This window comes from Kryptolebias marmoratus, linkage group LG12 (genome assembly GCF_001649575.2).
Source record: "Kryptolebias marmoratus isolate JLee-2015 linkage group LG12, ASM164957v2, whole genome shotgun sequence".
NCBI classification, from domain to species: Eukaryota; Metazoa; Chordata; class Actinopteri; order Cyprinodontiformes; family Rivulidae; genus Kryptolebias; species Kryptolebias marmoratus.
In genome coordinates, this window is record NC_051441.1 from 16,184,449 (window position 1) to 16,205,140 (window position 20,692).

Here is a 20,692-nt window from a genome sequence, read left to right on the forward strand (position 1 = left end):
AAAAAAAGGAGAAATCCTGCTTGTTTTGAAGAGAGAGGGGACCTTGAAACCGCCTGGCCTCCTTGCTCCATAATTGTTTTATGCTGCTGGAGAGCGGCCAGAGCACGTTGTTGTTTTAATACGATGAAGGTGGACCGGTTTGATTGACGCTCGGTTTGGCCAATCGGGCAGCAGCGGTCTGACAGGGCTTCCTGTAGTGGAGGGGGCGGAGCCTATGAGACAATGCTGCGTTTCATTGCTGAGGAGGGCCTCGTCGTCAGGGGCTTTCTCTCTCTCTCTCTCTCTCTCTCCCCCCTCTCCAGTCCCAATTTTCCCCCAGTTTACCTTCGGACCAGCCTGGAATGGACTTCTCCAGTTTTTCCAGCAGCCTGGATGGATTTTTGGAGAAACGCTGGCGTTTTTAGCTCCCTCTCCGACATTTCTCTCCAGTGAAGTAAGCGCCGTACCGTTTATAAGTCAACGGCTATAAAAAAAATTACATTTCAAGTCGTAAAAATAACTGAAAAAAAGGGCGCGGAGGTTATTAAGTTCGACGTGTTTGCTTTTAATGGAGTCGCTAACCCGGACAGTCAGAACGGTTTCCGCCTATGAAAGTTTTTTTTTTTTCTTTTTCGTGTTAAATGGAGCCGTGAAAAAGTTTGAAACGTGGCCAGAATGCGGAGCTCCTCCGCCCGCCGCCGCCTCTCTGCCCGAGCCGCGGGGACCCGAGGACCGTAAACGCAGCTCCGACACACTTCCACAGCCATTAAAAGCCAACATTACCCTTATTTATTTCCTCTGTAGGACAAAAAAAGAAGAAAGATTTATTGTGTTTTTTCTGACGCTTTTCTGCAGAGCCCGCCCGCCTGGATCGTTTTCTCGCAGCCCCTTTTGACTAATGGAAATAACCTCGCTGTTTTTATCTTTTTTTAAAAATAATTGTCTTTTTTTATCTCAACTTTAAAACACGCCACACATAAATAGACTCGCTTGTGGTCGCATCGCTTAAAAAAAGCAAACAATTTGGTTGTGTTTTCACCTTTTAAAGCAACTTTTTCTATTCTTTTCGCCTTTAAGTTTTTGTGCGAACAGCTCTATCTAAAGGTTAGTTTTAGGTGTGTTTTGTAGTATTAAACTCGTACCTTAATGCTGTTTAATGCTGGTATTTTCTAATATACTGGTTGTAGTTGTTATGCTGGGCAGCCCCCGTGTCCAGACGGTGAACCAACCCGGACTGCGTGTACATGTTTCGGGCATCGGACCATTGCTAACTCCGCTGATTGTCGCAGGCTTTAATTTCCACCTTTATTTATTTTTAACTCGTCTGAAATTGTATATTTGATGCTCCTCCACTATTCATGGTGTATTGGCTTACGGTCGGCTCGGATGCGCTCGGAAAGGACGGGGTAAATTATTAAAATTTGTTTTGTTTTTTGTTTAAGGGGGCAGGCTGAGTCGCGGGGTCCGGGGGGCTGGTTGTAATGGTGGGCGGCGGAGCAGCTGCGCGGCCGCTCCTCCTGCTCGTTTCCCCGGGAAGCGGAGCTCCGCAGCGTCGGCTCGCAGAGTCGGGGAGGAGTGTCGCTCGGGCGAGAAATTATTTATAAAAAATAAAATACAAGTGACCGAATGAGCTGTTTTTTTGCGGATGTAACGCGGGCAGTTAGTGAGGGGTGTCCCCCTCTCCGGGTCCGGCTAAGGTTCGCTGTTTAGCTAGTTTCTGAAGTGTTTTTTTTTTCGAACTGCGTCATCGCTCTTACGGGCCGCTTTTTACCTAAAAAAAAAAAAACAAGGGAAACCTTTAGACTACCCCACAGTTTTTCACCACCTCGGTCTCCTGCTCGGTTCTGTGTCGAGTCATGTTTCTGTCGTTGTGTTTTTAGGTCGGCAGTATGGCTGAAAAGGAGTCCGAATCGCCTGGTTGGAAACTAAAGACATTATTATTACTATTATAGCCCAAACTGGCTTTTATTCCCCACCACCCCGGAATACTATCCGCACGGACAGTTCCCGTCAACAACTTTCCCCTCCGTGGATAATGGATGGCAGAGATTTCGGTCCTTCTAGATCCGTCCAGGTCCCGCCTCCGCTGCTGGCGGGGCTTGCCATGGAGCCTCACCGACTCGGAGCAGCGGCCGCGGCCGGGAGGATTCCTCCCTCGCCCGGCCACTTGGGCTCGAGCCACCCGCCGCCTCTCCACTCCGGGAAATATTTGCCACCGGCCATTAACCTGCATCCACACCACGGTAAGCGTTCGGCGCGCATCTATGTGACGATTTGACGTGTTAATTTTAAATGCGCAAAAAAAAAAAAAAAATGCGCGCAGTTTTGTGGCTTTTCCATATGTGGTCATGGCTTAGATGTAGGTGCGGTTTCATCTGAAGCCAGGTTTGGATTTCATACGGATGAAACCCCCCTTTTTATTTTTTATTTCCTTAACAAGTTTCAGCCCATGTAAAGGATTGTCGGTCGTCGCGGTGCACTTTAGCGGAAAATTGCCTGTCAGATTCCGCACACAGCACAGCAGCACCGTGTGCGGGTCAGCTGGTGATCAGGCTCTCATTTCATGCAGTGGCTTCTGCTGGAGCAAATCCGCCTTAAGACACCCAGGAGTGCCTGTTTGGTCGGCAGAGTGGACGTGGTGAAGTTGTGTCACCCCCTTGGATTGTGTTGTTTTATATTTATTGTTTTTTGTCTGATTTGATGCTGCTTCCTTCCAGCCCCACAGAGAGAATCTGTAAATGAAAAACGTGTTTGTAAACAAACTTTCAGTCCTGCATGCAGGCACGTATGTCACACACTTTCCCTGCGTTTGTGAAAACAAAACAAAACAAACAAAACGTTGTTTAGATAGGAAGGAGGCTCTGAATGTTTGCAAACAGTGTTGTGGTGAGGCGAAGAGGAAGTCTGAAGCACCATCCTGTAAAACCATATTCTGTGGAAGGCAGGAAGAACAAGGCTGTTGTCTTTTTTTTTTTTTGAAAACTGAAAGCCTGACTCTCATTGAGCAACTTGCATCCTTGTGAAGTCACGTTGCTGGTTACTCTCTAAACTACCCCCCAAAAAAAAAAAAAAAAAAAAAAAAAAGATAGTAATCATCATAAAAATAATAATAATATTCCACTTTTGGTCGCCTTTCGAGCGGGATGTGTAGGGCTTCCAGTGTTCAAAGGGCACGGCTCTGATGAAGCGTTAATTTGACACCCTGACAAAGCCCACACACTCCATTCACACACAAACATGAAAAGGTGTCAGAGATGAAATCGGCTCACAGCGAGGGGTGTTACGATGATTGATGGCTGTATTGTGGCAGAGAGATGTACCGGGGTGCAGTTTATTGCTGCGGCTCCTGCTGAACGTTCCCAGGCAGTAATCTTATTCAGGATACAATGTTTACTCTACAGTCTCGCTGCTGCAGTAGCATGTTTCAGTTCAGGGGAGGAGATACTCTCTTGTTTTTTATCCCCCCTCCCTCCCCAGAGCTGAAAAGCGCTCGTGGTGTGTGCGGACGTGCTCATATAAAGTGCAGCCAGAGGGTTGGGGTTGGTGGAGTTGACCCAGCTGCTGTTCCAGCCCGGATCGGGGGAGTTTAAACACACACACACACACACACACACAAAAAAACAGTATTCATTTTTATCCTGCCCACACACTGACCTCCTCCCATCGCCTCCTTCTCCGCTCACACGCGTTACAGGTCATTTAGCTTTACGGTGCGCCCCAATATCAGATCCCCTGCACGTTTAAAACCAACCAAGATCGCCGTCCCTCGTTCGTGATAACACTCTGCAGCCTTATTATGTAATAATTACCCGGCAAATGCGAAATGTTCACGGTGTGCCAGTTGAATTGCTGTGAATGAGCTGGGCGCAGTGAGCCAAGGCGGTCCTGATGGTGTTTCTGTTTACAAGAGTTTCCTGTCATTCAGGATATATATATTTATATATAGTTTTACTTGTTTTTCTTGGCTCAGTTCTTGAAAAAGAGACATGAGTGTTTACAGCTGCAGGTTCACCCGTTTGCCCCCAAGCAGAGTTTGTAATTTTTATTTTTTTGAAGGGGTTGTGAAGCAACTTTAAGCTTTTAAAGGCTTCATCAAGCTGCAGACAGTTTGTTTACATTTGTGCTGCTGAACTGATGCATTCTGCAGCAAATTAGTGCATATTTCCATCACTGCATCCCCCCTCCCCCCTTTAATATTTTTTATGTTACCGGGCTGGATGAATATGACGAGGTGCAGCTTGTGTTTGTAGATGTGAAAGGGCTGTAAGTGGTCCGCCGTCTACTGGAGTTCTGCCGGTGTTTCCAGCACCAGCTTGAGGCCATCTGTCCTCTCCTTCCCTCCTGTGTTTTCATCCGAGAGCAGCAGCGGTACGACACGGACACCGGGCCAGGGATGGCTTTGCTCCCCCTGAGCTGTGAAACGTTGCAGAGGGAACGCAGAGCATCAAGAATTCAGAATTATGCACTCTGGTGTTGAGATTAAATAATTGAAGCTTTCACTGCGAGTCTGGATTTTAATGCTAAGTGCTTTTTTTTTTTTTTTTCCAGGATCTAGCAGTCGTTTTAAAATCTAACACAATGTATTTTTCTGTTTTCTTGCGCTACTTTTTTTATTCTAAATGAATCATTGTTGCAGCAGCTTGGCAGATAATTCCTTCATTACTTTGTTGCGTAAATTGGACGCTGTTATCAGTGAATTTGAGAAGTTTCAAACTGGAGTTTGAAACCAGTGCCTGCTTAAAGAGCCCAACATGTCGCTGGTTGCAGCATCTCTCTTATCCTTCAGTGTATTCTCAGCGGAGGAGCAGGAGATCAGTGTTGTGGGCAAGTCCTTCGAAGGGAGGTCAATAGAGGCAGATGAAAACTGCTCCAGACAAATGGGAGAGGAGAGCTAAACGGGCACGATCTGTAGGGTGGAAAGCAGTGTTTTGTCTTGGGAAGGTTAAGAAGCTGAGCTTGCTGTTTGTGTGTCTGTGTGTGTGCGCAGATGAGAGGATTGTATGTTGGAACATGTGATTGTGCTTAGTTCAGTTACGGCCAGGGTTTTCCCCCGGGACTGTGGAGAGAAAAGAAAAGATTTATCTTGACCACAGCATATTCATACAGAGTTAAGACAAATGTGGTAAACCTGCAGTTGTCCTTCCATAAGGTTTCACACACACACACACACACACTTATTACACTTGTGTGTAATAACTCTTGGAGCTCGCAGGGAAGGCCAGAGATATCCGCACCACTTTGTCTTCCTTGCTGCTCGGTTGGTGTTTCTGTTTAGATTAATGTGACGAGTGTGTGTTTATATGTATTCAAGACCCTTGCATGGGGGGAATGTGTGTGGATGTGTGTGTTGGAGAGGAGGAGAGGAGGATGTGGCTCGGACATGTCCCTGCTCAGATTAATTGAATCCTTCAGGAGAAAAAACAGCCTCCTTAAGAGAATGCACAAGGCACCACTGGCCTGCTGCAATAAACCTGTCAGACACAGACAAACTACCAAACTACACACACACACAAATACAACACACAGCTGTCAAACATGAGTGATAGGATGGTGTGTGTGTATGAGAGAGAGAGAGAACTGGGAACAAGCATGCCACAGCATGCTGAAATACTCAAAGCATTACCTAAGTCATTCACTCTACCAGAACCCTCCCTTTTAACACAAACAACAGCCTCCAGCACACAAAGGTCACACACACACACACACACCGCTCGTCTGTCCGTCCGTTTGTTTGGCTGCATGTTGAGTCTCTACATGTTTCATTTCATTTCAAATAATATTATTCTCGGGGCTTTTAGGTGCGATAAAAGGATAAAAAGTGACATAAAGGAAACCCACAGAGAACCCTGTAACAGCCCGGCGTCTGATTCAGAGCTCCAGAAATGACCCGAAAATATCAGAACTGAGTCACACGCTGTGGAGTAAGGCTTCAGACCTGTCAGTCACCAAGGGTTGTTTTATTTAGTTTCTGGTAAACCAAAGTTAAACCTCCTCTGCGTTTAGATTTGTGGGTGACGTTGTTCCAAATTTCTGTCCATTTTTGTAAATGCGTGTTCATCTGTGTCGGCGCCCAGCTGTGCTCGTCGTTTTCTCTGACACCTCGTGATTTTTGCGCGCTTACACCTGTTGCGTTCTCCAGATATCGAGTGTCAGAATGACTCCTGCCACCTTGGCAGAGGAGATAAGCGCCTCGGTGTGGCACCGCGAGGCTCTCGAGGTGCGCCTCTGTCTAAGCCTTGTAGCAAAGTTTTAGCACAAAGCTTCGGAGAGCAGGATGGAATAAAAAATCTTGGCTGGGCGCCTTATTTTGACTGTTTGGCGGAGGTGGATAAGTTGGCCTTTGTGCGACTGGATTTAGGTGGCTCAGTTCCATTTAACTGCTTCAGTTACAGGGTGTGCTGGATCACTGTCACACTCCCGTGGCTTACTGAGCCAGCAGTAATGTTATTAGACACACACGCTTTTCCTGTTTCTCATTCAAAGCAAGTCCCGACTGCTCCTGCGGTAAAAACAGCTTTGTATAATTGATTAATTAGAAAAAGATGACCAGCTTTTGTCGCATGTTGTTGTACTTTAGCTTCCAAGTTTGGATCATCTGAAACATATTCCCTTTTTTTTATGGGCATATTAAACCAGTTAATTGTGTCCTGGAAGCTGCAGGAATGTTTAAAGTGAATTTTAAAGTTTTGCTTTGCAGCAAATATGTCAGCATGCCCTCATCCTTTCACTGCCGTGATGTTATATTCATTTTTACATCATGTTACATTATTTATGGGTGTCCTGATGCTAGATTTAAGAGTTCTTCAGTCTGGGTACTTGCAGATAACATTACATAATGTCTTTAAAAAAAACATTTCTTGATTTAGACTACAGCAGACAGTCTGCGATCCTAACATCATCTGTGTTTATCTGAAAATATCTCCAAACTAGACGTTTCTTTCCACTTTTTTTTTTAAGACCTCGGTTAGTTGCGCAGTGAAAGAGGAAATGATGTTACGGAGCTTAAAAGTGGTATCGGTCTGGAGTATCAGGGTGTTTTTACGAGTAAAAGTACCCGAGGCTGGTATCGGGACACCACCAGTCAAACGTCTTTAAAGCAGCAGGTCTCAGTGTTGAGATGCAGGCTCGAGATGATCTGCAAAAACTCAAATTCAATTTAAAATTGATTGCTGAAAGCATTTTTTTTTTATTGTCGTAGCTATGAGGGAATTTGTAGGTTTAAAGTCTAATCAAATAGTCAAGGCTACAAATCTGTTATTGTTATTTAGTGGATTAGAAGCAGGAAAGTCTGTGCACCACTTAAATCTTAGTTTTTGTTGTTTTTTGTTCCCAGCACCTGGTAGCAACGCGCTGCTCACAGAGCCACGGGGCAGCTGTAATGCATCAAGCTGCATCCTAACTCCTCTGTGCTTTTCCTGACAGGGTGCTATTTTCAACACAACCCTCAGGAGTTTGTCCTCGTTATTTTCCAGCCTTCCTCCATCAGCGCAGCGTAAGCATGTCGTCCGACTTTAATAACTTTCCACGTGAAACGCGGCAGCAGCGCTCAGTTGCCTGGATCAAGCAAAAGACCAAATGAAAGATTTTCGCCTCAAGGATTGTTTGTAACGGTGTTAATATTCAAGGTACTCTGTGAAACGTTTCAGCCCTCGCTGTTTCCAAACATTTCTACTTTCTGAGCAGTAATCATCAATGCTATGTACCTGTATATTCTACTGAAAGCATGGCAGTAGGTATTTTTGTAAACTGTTAAGTCTCAAACAAACTCTACATTTAATGTGTAACATTGTTCCGCTTCACTTGTACTCTGAAGTTGGAACTTCCAAGTCGGACAAATCGACTGGAACGCCTCTCAAAGTGGGAATTATAAGTCGGAAAGTTCACCAACCGTGACCTCATATTCCAGTATGGCTGCCTTAGGCGTGAAAAGTGAAAATAGCGGCCATGTTAAGCTCTTTGTCGAAACACGAAACACATTTGATTTACGCACAAGTTTGTCATTGCAGTTAAGAAGTGGAATGTGCTGCGCTGACGGAGACAGCCCTGGTCGTTTCCTCGGCTGTTATTTTATTTAGTTTGTTTGGCTCTCTGTTCTTATTCCACTAGTTAGTCTAGTGTGTCAGGCATAAACCTGACAGTTTTCCACCCCCCAAATAAAAGTGCCATTACAAGACCTTGAGTTGTGAAGGAAGTGGACCTAGTTCCTCATTTAGAAGTTGTTACTGATGGTTGTTTACTCAAATATCCTGTCTGGTTTTGTAACTCAAAAATCATAAAAGTATTATTTATATCTGAGGTAGTGCAGCGTAGTGACATTTGTGTGCAATTTTATGGAGTTGCTTCGCCGCATGTGGTGAAGTTATAATGTGTCCACGGATTGTCCCTTTTTTTTTTTTGCAACTCTTTGCATATTTATTGCTGTGATGCAAAGAACAACGATCAGATAAGACTTATTGCAGTTCTGTTTGCAAAACTAGTCATATGTTGAACTTCCCTTTTTTTAGAATTTAAAACAAACCTAACAGAAGTAGTTTGTCGTCATTATGAGTTGCCAAACAAACAGATGATTGGAAATGACTCGCAGTGGAGAAACTTTGGGCCACAAGCTCTCCGTAAACCTGGACATCCTTACCTGTGTGTGTGTGTGCACGCGTGTGTGTGTTTAAGGCTTGTCGTCTAGCTTTACAGGCAGGATTAATGCTTACCAGTTTCAGTGTGCCAGTTAGCTGTGCCAAAGATGGATAGAACAGCAGAGTTTTACTGTTACAATGTTTTTTTGCGGGGAATAAAAACCAGAGATCAATAGAGATCCCCCCCTCCCCAGCTAACCCTGCTCTGAGTGCCACTGATGGATAACAGATGGGTTCACAGAGTGTGTGTAGGTGTTTGTGCTACTTTTTTTTTTTTTTTTTTAAACCGCAGAATTTTCTCTAAAAATCTCTGCTCCTCCAGTATTGTTGTTTTTGGATTTGACTGCGCTTCAGTACGTCTTATATCGATTTGCGATCCTCTTCCTGGATAAGACGTTGTGTTTTCTTTCCACTGTGTGGGTGTTCTTGTGGAGCAGATACGCGGTGGCGTTTCAATCAGAATTAATCTTCAGTGGGCCATCGTTTCTCTGATATTGAGATTTTTTTTTCTTTTCTTTTCCTCCTTTCTTACGAGGATCTGAAAATGGATTCTTACAGCGTGTTGGGAGTCAGAGAGCGCGTTTCTTGGCAACTCTTATCCCTGTGTGGTAAACTAACTGTGCTTTGAACTGAGAGCCTGTGTGTGTGTGTGTGTGTGTTGAAGAGAGAGAGCGAGGGGAAGGAAAGGGCTGAGACTGAGAGAGGAAGGTAATGAAAGAGTAATTCCAAAACATTTAAAAACACATTTCCCTCTCAGCTTACATTTGGCTGTTGTTCCTGGAACAAGGAGTGCAAATGTTTTGCCTCGTACTGCCCCCTCCTTCTTTTCCCTCCTGTGGACTGTTACTGTTCAGAAAGGGGAAAACTAGGATTTCTTGTCTTGTGTGTGTTTCCACACTATGAACACGTAGAAGGAAAAAGAGCCTGAAGGTGGCGTGGATTGATTCGTCTTCGCCTTTTAAGTTTTTTTTTCTGCGTACTGAAGAAGCCTCAACGTTTGAAACGGAGAAATGAAAACTAGTGACATCCTACCAGAAGTTTAGCTTCGTCCACAGGAGGTGGATGTGTATATATTGTGCTCTTGGAGGGGTAATGTGTCTAATGTGCCTTAAACACAGCAGGTAACAATTAGAAAGTAACCGAGAGCTGAGGTGGTTGGTTAGAATAACACTTTGTGACATGTAGGCAAACACAGGAGTGATGCATTCAGACTGTGGTAAAACTGGATTTAAAACTATCGTGTCTCTTTTACTTTTTTCTTTTACTGCCAATTAAATCACTTCAAAACAACATGGACCTTTCTGGATATGATGTGTCAAAGAGATAGTTCAGATCTTTTAAAGCAAGGGTTATTTTTTAAAAACGCTTTCTGAAATTAATATCTTACCTGGGAAATAATTAAATTTTGACTAGATTGATGAGCTAAAGGCTAGTCCAAGTGGAGTTAAGGCCAGAGTTGTTTCCATTATAAAAACGACTCCAATCTTATTTAACTTAAATAAACATTTTTTAAACAACCCTTAGAAAAACTTGGACACTTAAAACAATATATGTATACAGTATATAGAAGAGCTGTTTTGTTTTTTAAGTAACAACTGGGCTACAGTGAGCTGATTGTAGCTGTTGCTCCATCTTCTGCTTTCTACTTGGTAGTTGAGTAAATATACAAGGGCATGACTGAATGATAAGTTATATTTGTTTAAGTATCAAACACTGGCTGAATAATTGGTCTACCTCTAATTGATAGTGATGTAAAGTTTTATAAAATGGAGTTTGCACCAATCGCAGTAAAATCTTTGCAGTCCAGGTTGATCCTGGTGCCACTCTGAGTATTTTAGCTCATCAAGCCAGTCAGAATTGCACGAGGGATGCAGCAATCGATTATCTGGAGACCAGAATCTGATCATTTTTAGATTGACGGGGCTGTCTGAATTTCAAAAATCACATTTCCTCCCCCTTGGTCAGTAAATGTACCATCAGTGAGCAGGTAATTTGTCCTAAAAACGACACAAATTTGTGCAAGCTGTAACATTTTATCATAACCAGACAAACTTTAAATTCAACATCAACATGTGCTGTTAATTACAGTTTAAAAAGAGAAATCACAAATTGGCTTCTTTTTTTTTCAACATAACACAGAGCTGTGTGATCATCAAACATGTGAATTTATGCAAAGATGGAAAGACTTAAATAAATCCCTGTAAGTCAGGGTGTGGAGGGGTCCACCTCGCTGTAAGTTCAGAGCAGAGAATAAAGGCAGAGCGCTTCACTGCTGTGTGTGTGTGTAAGAGTGTGTGAGGGCACCTCTGTGATTAATTGGAAAGCTGCATTTGGTATTGATTAAAAATATGTGTGTGTGGAGGTGCTGACGGACTGCGGCCTTAATGTACTGATTTAGATGCAGGGAAAACTCAGTGAGCGCAGCATGTCTCCCAAATTCCCACAGGAGTAATACAAAAACACACACACACACACACACACACACACACGTTCAGCCCCTTCCCCCCTTCTCCATATACAGACAGCAGCACCCTTTCCCCTACACACATGGTTAGTTTTATCAGCGTAATGGCTGCGTGTTCAGTAATGGTTTAGGAGACGGGTGATGGCCGAGGGGGGTGGGTGGGGTGGGGGGCTTGGCTAGCCATGAAACCTTTTGCAACTCCCCCGAGGCTGCGATTATAGGAGGCAGTAATGATCTAAAGGTTGCACGTTGGTCGGGCTGCGAACACGACGAGGGTAGAGTCTAATAAAGACGATCGATAACCATATCATGCTAAGATATGCGGATCGTTTTATGAGGATTCACTCGGTCAATGTTCCACTGGTGGAACTGGTTTTAATGGCGTGTGTGACGTCAGCGTGCTTCGAATGGAGCGCACGTGTGTGTGTGTGTGTGTGTGTGTGTTGTATATCTGTCAAAGCTTCGCATCGGCTCCACGGGTTGTCAAGTTTGGGCTGGAGGTGTGTTCAACCCTCCCGTTTGCTTGATTTACATAAAATCATTTTGATTTATGCAAACAGGAATTTGTTTACATTTCTCTTAAGTTTGCATAACATCGTTATTTGGTCAAAAATATTATCATATTCCTGCTGGAGGTGCCCCAGGAGAGACATTTGAGACATTTGTTGTTGTATTTGTCATGTGATTGTGAGCATATTTTAATTTTAAACTTCTTCTCAACAAAATAAGAGAGTCAGTTTTGTAAAAGGAGTGTTCAGACTGAGTTTCTGTTTCTGTCCCGTGAAGTCAAAGTGCCGGTTCAGTCCTTCACCTCCGTCCCGTCAAACCACCAGCGCCGAGGAGAGGAGAAGCACCTCCCTCCTCATCTACCCCATGTGGTTTCATTCCCGCCCTGATGGTTGTGGTTTTCAGTCCACAGTTACATTAACTGTTCACCTCTTCCTCGTGCAGTGCGTCTGTGGTCTGTCCTGTTGAAATGGAGTGGACGGCTGCTCTGTAATAATGTGATTACAACAGACTGCTTCGGTGTAGAAACATCAGCACGTATTGATTGAGCTCCCCTCGCCCAGACGCACACATAAAAGCACCATCTTGTACAGAATAAAAATCAATCGGCGTTGTTTGGTAGTTTTGTTCTTTTTAAAGAGTGAGTGACGGTCTTCGTTCTCCCCTGCAGGCGACGCCTTCTCAGCAGGCTCCAGCCCCTTCCTGTCAGGTTACCCAGGCCCCTCCCCGTTGACCTCTGACCCCGCATACAGATCAGCCAATCCCAGCGGGCTGCAAATGGCTCAGCTCTGGGCATCACATGCTCACGAAGGTAAATAACCTCACAATACATTTTCTTTTCTGTCTCCCCCCCCTCCTCCCCTCCCCTCCTTTTCTCTTCCAGTCCATAATTCAAAGGCATGAGTGGTGTCACAGTTTCATGGTGTTTTTCACAGTCTGCTCGAGTTCAATGCCCAGAAGGCTCGTTCTTCTGTTTCTCGCTGCTCCCACCAGCAGGATCCTGTTCCAGTTCTGTGTCACGGCTCCCCAGCTCTGTCCCAAATGTGTCTCTCTTCCTCCGTCCTCCACCGCTCCTTTTACTTTGCTGTTACTATAATCTATCTTTCGCTCTCCTCCCGTCCGATGCGCCTTTGCAGCTCTCCTGGCCCACTTTTCCACGACATCCCTCTCCTGCCCGAGCTTATAAACGCTCTTTCAGGCACACTTTCTTTAAGGCTTTCTTTCAGGACTGCTCAGTGAGTGATTTAATCTCGCTTCCCCCATGTCTTCTTGTGACTCCTTATCGCGTCTCATTCGGGTAGAAGGTCAGACAGGAGGCATCTGACACTACATGCTGGGGAGGTGAAGGGAGAAGGACAATCGGATTCTATTTAAGGTTTTCTTTAAAACTGATTGCATCACCTGAGTGACACAAATCTTGTTCAGTGCTCTCCAAACACGGCAAATCAGATTGAGCCAAATTTGATTAGATTGAATTATTTTGACGTTTGTCTTGCGCCTCTAAAGGCCAAGGATTGTTCAAGGGTACAGTATTGACATGTGATTGCATGTTAATGTCTGACCTGGAGCTTTCTGAGATTTATAGATTAAAAAAACTAATAAGATATCTTAATTTTGATATTGTCTTGGCTGTTTTTTGCTTTGGGTTTTCACAAAAAGGAAGGAAAGTAAAAAAATAACTAAGATTATAAAATAAATGGAGGTGTTTTGTCAACCTAAAAATTCGTTGCACTGCTGCGCTTAACATTTCACTTCTTTTTGGTTGCAGTTTTATCTTTATTTCTGCTCACACTCATGGAAAAAACATCAAGACAGGAGGACCAGAGACATTTAAAACCACATCTTGTAGTAATTCAACTTAGGATGATGAGCAAAATCCATGTTAAAGCCATCAGCAAGCTGACAAGAAAAATGTAGTGTTTATTTATTTTTTTTGTCTTTAAGAAAAATGCTGTACTGTTTGTACGTATCTAACCCCAGTCATGAGCTTACACTGTCAGTGGGTAATGTGGCCAACTTTGGCCAAGCATCAGAGGAAATGATAGCATCAGTAATAGCCTGTGCAAAAAAGAAAAAGGTCCACAAAATTTGCATTTTAGAAATATTAATACTAATGTAATATTGTGGTGAAGGAGCTGATAAAAATGTGAGTTCACTCGGTTAAAACCGAGGCACGCATCAGTGCAACCAGTGGAAAAAGTCAGTGTAGAGTCCTGTTAGTCCAGTGAAAACCATTTACAAATTCACAGTAGTATTTTAAATATAAAACAGAATCTGGTTTTGTGAAGATTTCTGTTTAAAATAAACAATTATAAGTCACATCATTAAGCCTATCTGTGGATGCTCAGCTTTTTATATATATCTATATATTAACAAAGAATAAAAAGTTAGGACTCAATGTAAATTTAACTCTAAGTGATGCTTTGATATCTGAATCTAAAGAAACTAAAATCTCCCTGCAGGTTAAAAAAAGCCATAACACTTTGTGTGATGCGGACGGACTCCATCGCAGCCTGAAAGAGATTTTTAATAGCCAGTAACCGAGTTTATAGCAGCTGAAGTTTCTAAAAGGTGTGGATATTTCTGGACAGCGTGTAAAGAGCCAGGCTTTAGACTCTCTGCAGCTGTACAGGAACCAGACGGTCAGCTGTTATCTGTGGTTAAAGGAAGCTTTGCAAGAAAATATCTTTATACGTGTTCAGACGTGCCTCAGGGCTTTTTTTTCTTTTTCTTCTTCTTCTTCTCCGAGCTCACTTTTGCTTTGTTTCGTGTTGGAGCAGCACAACGTTCCTAACCCTCTGGATTTGCACACGCATTTATTTCTTATCAATTTGTTTAACATGGCACCATCGAGGTTTACTCAGCAGTAAGCTTTGATCTTTTATTAGCCGCTTCCTCTGTCATTGGTAATGACCGTTTAAAATAAAACACACACCGGGGGCAGGGGGCTTTTTTGCCTCTGTCGTGGGCTTTGCCAGAACAAGTTTAGAACCAGCGGCCTATATTAGGATCTGGTCTCTGAGAGCAGCAGCTGCCTGATGGGCAGACTGACCCGTGACACACCAGGTCAACGCTAATCATTTTATACAGAACAGAGTTCATATAGTTTCTAATGCGCTCAGATCTCAAAGGAATACGAAAGCAGAGCATTTCTGAAGATGGATTAATCATTAGGTTTTAATTTTCTTTACCAACTTGAATGGAAGGGCGTTCTGTTTTTAGTATAATAGAAGCAGATGGGGGTTTTAGACTCACTTCTTCAGGAGCTGTGTTAACGCTTTGATTGGCACTTTAAGACCTGTTCAGTGATCAGTTTAGATAAACAAAGCAGTCGTCACACATGCGCTGCACACAACTTGCTTCATAAGGTCAGTATTCACCTCTGACTTCCTGCAGAGATAACAGAGCCATTTACAGAGCATGTGAACAGCCTCTGAAGAGAAAGGGAAATTTTCCGGTGACGATGTGTTAAAATGATTCAAGATCACAGACCTTAAAAATGGGTCCTGGATACAGAGTCGACATCAAGAGTAAATCACTTTAAAGCTGGATCATTTACAAGAAATATGCAAATCTGTACATTTCAACCAAAAGACATATATATATATGTGGAAGTAATATAAAGTACAAACAAAGGTTAGCTGCAGCTCTCTGACATCACTGATGAAAGAGGAGTCAAATATTAGAGTCACCTTTTAGTTCAACTCTAAACACTTTAAACGTAAAACGGAACAAAAACATTGTGACTTTCATAATATAATCCAGTCAGGATAAAAGGATTTTATTCTAGGAGTTGGATCAAACTGCATTCATTTCATTAGATCTTGTGTGGCAAAATGATGAAATGATGTGAAATCTAGCCGCCGTTCTTTTCTCTTATTTAATGTGCTTCAAACGGATTGATGTGGAGCAGCAACCTTGATTTCGTTTTATTCACAAATTGCCAAAAACATAAATGAAACATGAAATTATAACATATTTTCTTCCTCCCATAAAGTCTTGATAGTTATGTGGTTTGGCAGCAGATGTTTTTTTTTTTTCCCTGATGTGTTTGCTTTAAATTGCATTTCTGTCTTCAGGCTACCCCCCTCTCCCGAGCAGCCTGTACTCCAGTCCATACATGTCCCTGGGACACCTGGAGCCGTCCTCCCTGTCCCAGCACCCCCTCTACGACCCTCATAAAGGTCAGTCTGTGTCTCTGACAAACAATCACCGAAGCTGGGGGCTGAATTTACTATCACCACACATTCTGTTGTAAATTAACACCTTTGTAGTTGAGACTTTTTACTGTAGTTGGCAATTGAGAAAATCGCTGACTGACCCGGGAACTACTTTTGCGATGTTGTTGTAAACCTTCTGTAAGTTTGTTGTTGTACTTCTTCTGCAAAACGACTTACTGTAAATCTCACGTTTATCTCTGCCTGTTCTGCAGTGTCCCATTAGTGTTTATATAATCTGTTTCAATAGTGCGTGTTTACAGTTTGGATTTGTTTTTGTTTGTTTTTAGATGGATACTTCCTGCCATCCTCCTTGAGACAGTCTCCTCTCCACCCCCCGTCTGCCTCATCAACCACCCTGTCCAGCTCCACGCCCCCTCAAAGACATTCCCGGGACGGGGGTAGGGACAGGTCTTACCGGGCGGAAAGAGAGAAGGAGCGAGAGCGGTCGCGAGAGGAGCTACGACCGCACAGTGTGGTCGACCTGACGCTGGAGGGGCGGAACGAGGAGGACCGCAGGGCGGGCAGAGACCGGGAGCAAGAGAAGGACAAGGACCGGGACGCAGACAGAGACAGGGACAGTTGGTCCTTCCACCCTCACCAGCAGAAGTCCCACCCCCAGCCTTCCACAGTTGAGCCCAGATCCAGACTGTCGCCTCCACAGCCCTCGTTTCCTCCTGGCGGTGGTGGAGGTGACAGCAGGTTTCTCGGACCAGACAAGGACAGAAGGAGTCGGGATGAGGAGTGCCCTTCTTCTCGACCGCACCACAACCAAAACTCTAATTCTAATAACTCGAACTCAGACCGGCAGAGGAGGAATGAGTCTGTGGCCACGTCAGGCGGGACCCTCCACATCTCCTACGTCCCTCCTCCTCCTCTGCAGCCGTCCAGCGCTGGTCTCCCCCACCTCTCTGCACACAGAGAGTCCATCAGAGAGCAGCGAGTCAGCGCCACTACTTATGTGCCTTCTGTTGAGGTTTTCGACGAGCGGGCGGGGCCCATCCAGATCGCCTCGCAGGCCCGCGACAACAAACACAGAGACAGAGAACGAGACAGAGAACTCGAAAGAGACAGAGAGAGGGAGAGCTACAGGTATCACGAGAAAAGCCTCATGGAGCACCCTCGCCTCTCTCTGTCCGGCGATGTCAGCAATCAAAGAGAAGAAGGGTCTGTTATCTGTTCCAATGGTTCCTTCGGTAAACGAGGTCAGGACACTTCTTTCTCCTCGAGTCAATCACGGTTCAGCTCAGAAACCAGGGACGTCTCCAAGCACTCAATGCGAGTCGGCGTCGAGCAGATGGGGGCAGAGCCGAAGTGGAACGCCATCAGCCCGTTGGCGAATTATGCCACAAATCACATGGCTGCCCTGGCAGCTCAACACGGACACGCACTCTCCTCGCCTCACAGCCAGCAGACACAAAAGTCAAACTCCCCTCAGACGTCCCATCGGCCGAACAGCTCGCAGTCGTCGCCACAAACGCACTCCTCCCAACACGGGCGGACAGGCGAGGAAGGGAGTCAGCGACGCTACCTGGACCAGTCGGTGCTCTATCGCCCAGGCGGCTCGCTGATAGGAGCTTCCGGCGGCGGAGACCGCGGAGCTGGTCCGGACTCATCAGAGGTGTCAGCCATGCAGAGTCTGATTAAATACAGCGGGAACTTTCCTGCCGAAGGTCCCGTTTCTTCCAGGCACATTTTGGATGGACGAGGGCCTTTTGGCGGTCTGGGTAACCTTGCGATGGACAACGAGCGGGACAAAGAGCGAGGGAGGGATAGGGACAGGGATAGGGACAGGGACAGGGACAGGGAAAAGGTTGCTGTTGGATCGGGCAATTCGGGAACCGTCAGGATGCCCCCTCAGCTGAAGAGAGAACAGGAGCGGCCTGACAGCGCCCGCTCGTTTGGGCGGGAGGGGGAGGGGGAGGTGCGGCACCCTCCCGTTGGGATCGCCGTGGCTGTGGCCCGGCAGAGAGACAGCGGGAGCAGCAGCAAACAGACCAGCAGATCCTCAGACACACCGAGACCCCTGCTGCAAACGGCTATTAAAGGTAACAATGTTTTACTTGTGTTGCTTTTCTGTTTATTTCACCAGCTCTCTGTTGATTATTTTTACTGGTATGGGTCAAAAATGGATCAATCAAGTCATAATAAGTATACTTTCTCCTCCTTCTGCTTTCTGCCCCGTCCTGTAGTTTCTGTCAGACTCGCTGCAGGCAGCGTAAAGCCCCCTTTGTTTAATCAACCAAGAAAAAACGATTCCTCGTTTTTAGTTTCCGTGTTTAATAGAAGATTAATTTTCTTTCACATCAAAGTTGTATTTCCTCCGCAGCTGTTTGACTTTGAGGTGTTCAAGCGTGCAGCGTGACCTGAATCGTAAAACCAACTTTTACCACAAGTTTCTAATTATGTCCCAGATTGTATTCTGATGAAAGGCTCCTTCCTGTGACTTTGCTGGCACTCTGTGCTGCATAGCTGGTCTCACAAGACTGCACTCTATTCTTGGACATCAAGGTCGCTTGGCGACGAGGCTCCTGCTCAATCTTTCTGTCCTTCTCCGTGTTCCTCTCTCAGCTCCATGTGTCATCGAGCTCCTTCTGTCCTCCCACAATTCAGCCCCCCCCCCCTTTCAGTCTTTTGCTCTTTTCATTTAGTTGAATGTCTCTGTGCATCCCCGCCTTTCCTTCCTTTTTTTTTTTTTTTAAAGGAAGGCTTTGTGGAGGCCCTTGTCCCACCTCAGGCCCCCTTCTTTCTCCACTCTTTTCTCCCCGCCTCATCCACCCCTCTGCATTAAGCGCGGCATTACAGAGTGCAGCTAAAAGCCACAAACAAGCCTTGAATTACAAAAAGACCACGTTGCTAAGCAATGCATCAATCCATAAGCTGCTGTAGATGTTTGTTGAGGGGAGTATTTTCCTCCTCTTGCTTTTCAGCAGAGTGCACGGTCTGTCAGTGTCAAGTCCTCACATTGAGAGGGGCTTTAAATAAACAAGCTTCGCACTGTAAAGAACAAATGAATGAACTCGGAGTTGTACAGAGGAGAAGAAGGGCGGTCGAACAATAGAGGAGCTGGGCATAGATCAACTGATTGATTGATGGGAAGGGACGGGTTTGTCAGGAAGTAAAGAAGTGAGGAAGGAGGCCGGTGAAGGGCGTGCAGAGCTAATTCCTGGCTTGCTGATGCGGTGGATAGCATGTGGGACAGGCTCGCTGTAACCTTGGTAACAGAAACCTTCTCTACAGAGCGTATCAGGGATTGTCAAAGTATCCTGTCCCTTTTCTTTCTTTTTTTTTAGGTCAAGCACACACACACACACACACACACACACACACACACTCAGAGCAGACCTGAAGGGTTCAGCACACATGTATTAAACCCTTCTGCTGCTCAGGGACCTCCAGTCTGCTCTGATGAGATGCAGGAGGGCTAAGGGGAGAGAATACGAGTTGGAAAGCCTCATGTTTATTCTGGATATCCCGACTGAGTGCTCCAGTCTTTCTGTTTTGTTTTTTTTTTATTCTCTCTCGCTCTCCATCTTTGTCTTAAGCCTTTGGCCCTTTTAATCAGCGCGATGTGTTCAGGGCTCCGAGTCTGTGGGTGCAGTAATAAGGCAGCAGTGGCATGTTCACTGTTAATTTACAAGAGCTGACAGGAAGAGTTGAAACTGTCAGCCTGTTTCTGTGCGCGTGTGTTATTTGTGTTGAGGCTGGAGTCCAACGTAGTATTTTCAGCCTCTCATCTTGTTTTGACAGACTGAGTCATGTCATCCATTATCTAGCTGGTGTTAGCTCTCATTTTCTTTTTTTATCCTCACTGCAGATCCTCTTTGCTTACTTTTCTCTTGTTCCCCCCCCGCTCTCTCTCTCTCTCTCTCTCTCTCTCTCTCTCTCTCTCTCTCTCTCTCTCTCTCTCTCTCTCTCAAATGTGTATTACACGTAGGATTCAGTATTTGCCTCATGCTGCTCTGTCCACTTGTCGTCATCTGCTTTAACCAGACTTTTATAGCAGTTTCTGGTTCAGCGCTCACATTGACAGACATACAAACATTGTAAAGACAAATTATTCAGATTTTGATGCATCAGGCAGCTACACCGCAATAAGATGACACTGAAACAATTGTTCAGATTTTTTTAATTGGGGTTCCATGGAAAGGTTATGAACAGTTAATATCTTACCTGTGTAGAAAGCTTTTTAAACAACCTTAGTTTGGAGTAATAGAGTTTAATTCTGATCGGACTGATGAGCTAATGGCTAGTCTAAGATTAAAGTGGACTAATAATGTTTTCAAACAACTAATCTTTAATGTTGTAGTGGTTTATGCAAATATTGTATTTTATTAACCTTTACATTGCTGTCTGTTTTGCAATACACTGTTATTAACACAGAGTACTTCGTATTATGGTTGTAGAGGTATATTTTTATTTATTTATTAGATTAATGTTTCCCAAAGCTTTCAGCTTCTGACCCACAAAACAACAGTAGCAGAAACTTGTAGCCCCAAATATCTCTGGTTAAAGAATGCAAATATTGCAATTAGGCCAATTAAACAACGACATAAAGACAAAATCACCATTTTATATTTTTAATGGTTTGTAACATCTACTTTTTTTTGTTTCCATCTAATAGCAATTGTGGCCCAAAAAAATGAATTGGCAATCATTTTTACATTTCTTTTTGTTAATTTCTAGAAATTATTTAAATACCCCAAACTTGATGTTTTGCGACCCATAGTGGGATCCAGACCCAACTTTTAGAACTGCTGTATTAGTTTAGTGTATACATGGCAAATAATAAACTAGACTACGCCATTTCTTGCTCCAGAATCCTCTGCAGCTTTCAGGAAAAATGTGTTTCTCTTTCAGTTTTCCATTAAGAAAATAAGTGCATTAAAACAGTA

The 20,692-nt window shown here is 44.4% G+C and overlaps 1 protein-coding gene across 3 annotated transcripts in view; it reads left to right on the forward strand.

Annotated features, from left to right (window-relative positions):
* The first annotated feature begins 232 nt into the window (after nt 1–232).
* tnrc18 (trinucleotide repeat containing 18) overlaps nt 233–20,692 on the forward strand; it is a 44,836-nt gene continuing 24,376 nt past the window's right edge. Inside the window, exons 1-5 of one of the 3 annotated variants that reach the window (XM_017416673.3) lie at nt 233–433; nt 1,860–2,222; nt 12,251–12,391; nt 15,660–15,764; nt 16,088–17,845. In XM_017416673.3, the coding sequence (XP_017272162.1) occupies nt 2,015–2,222; nt 12,251–12,391; nt 15,660–15,764; nt 16,088–17,845 (2,212 nt within the window). In that variant the 5' untranslated portion in view covers nt 233–433; nt 1,860–2,014. Of the gene's footprint in view, nt 434–661; nt 1,084–1,859; nt 2,223–12,250; nt 12,392–15,659; nt 15,765–16,087; nt 17,846–20,692 lie in introns of those variants that run through there. The other 2 variants (XM_037978746.1, XM_037978747.1) reach the window with 2 other exon arrangements.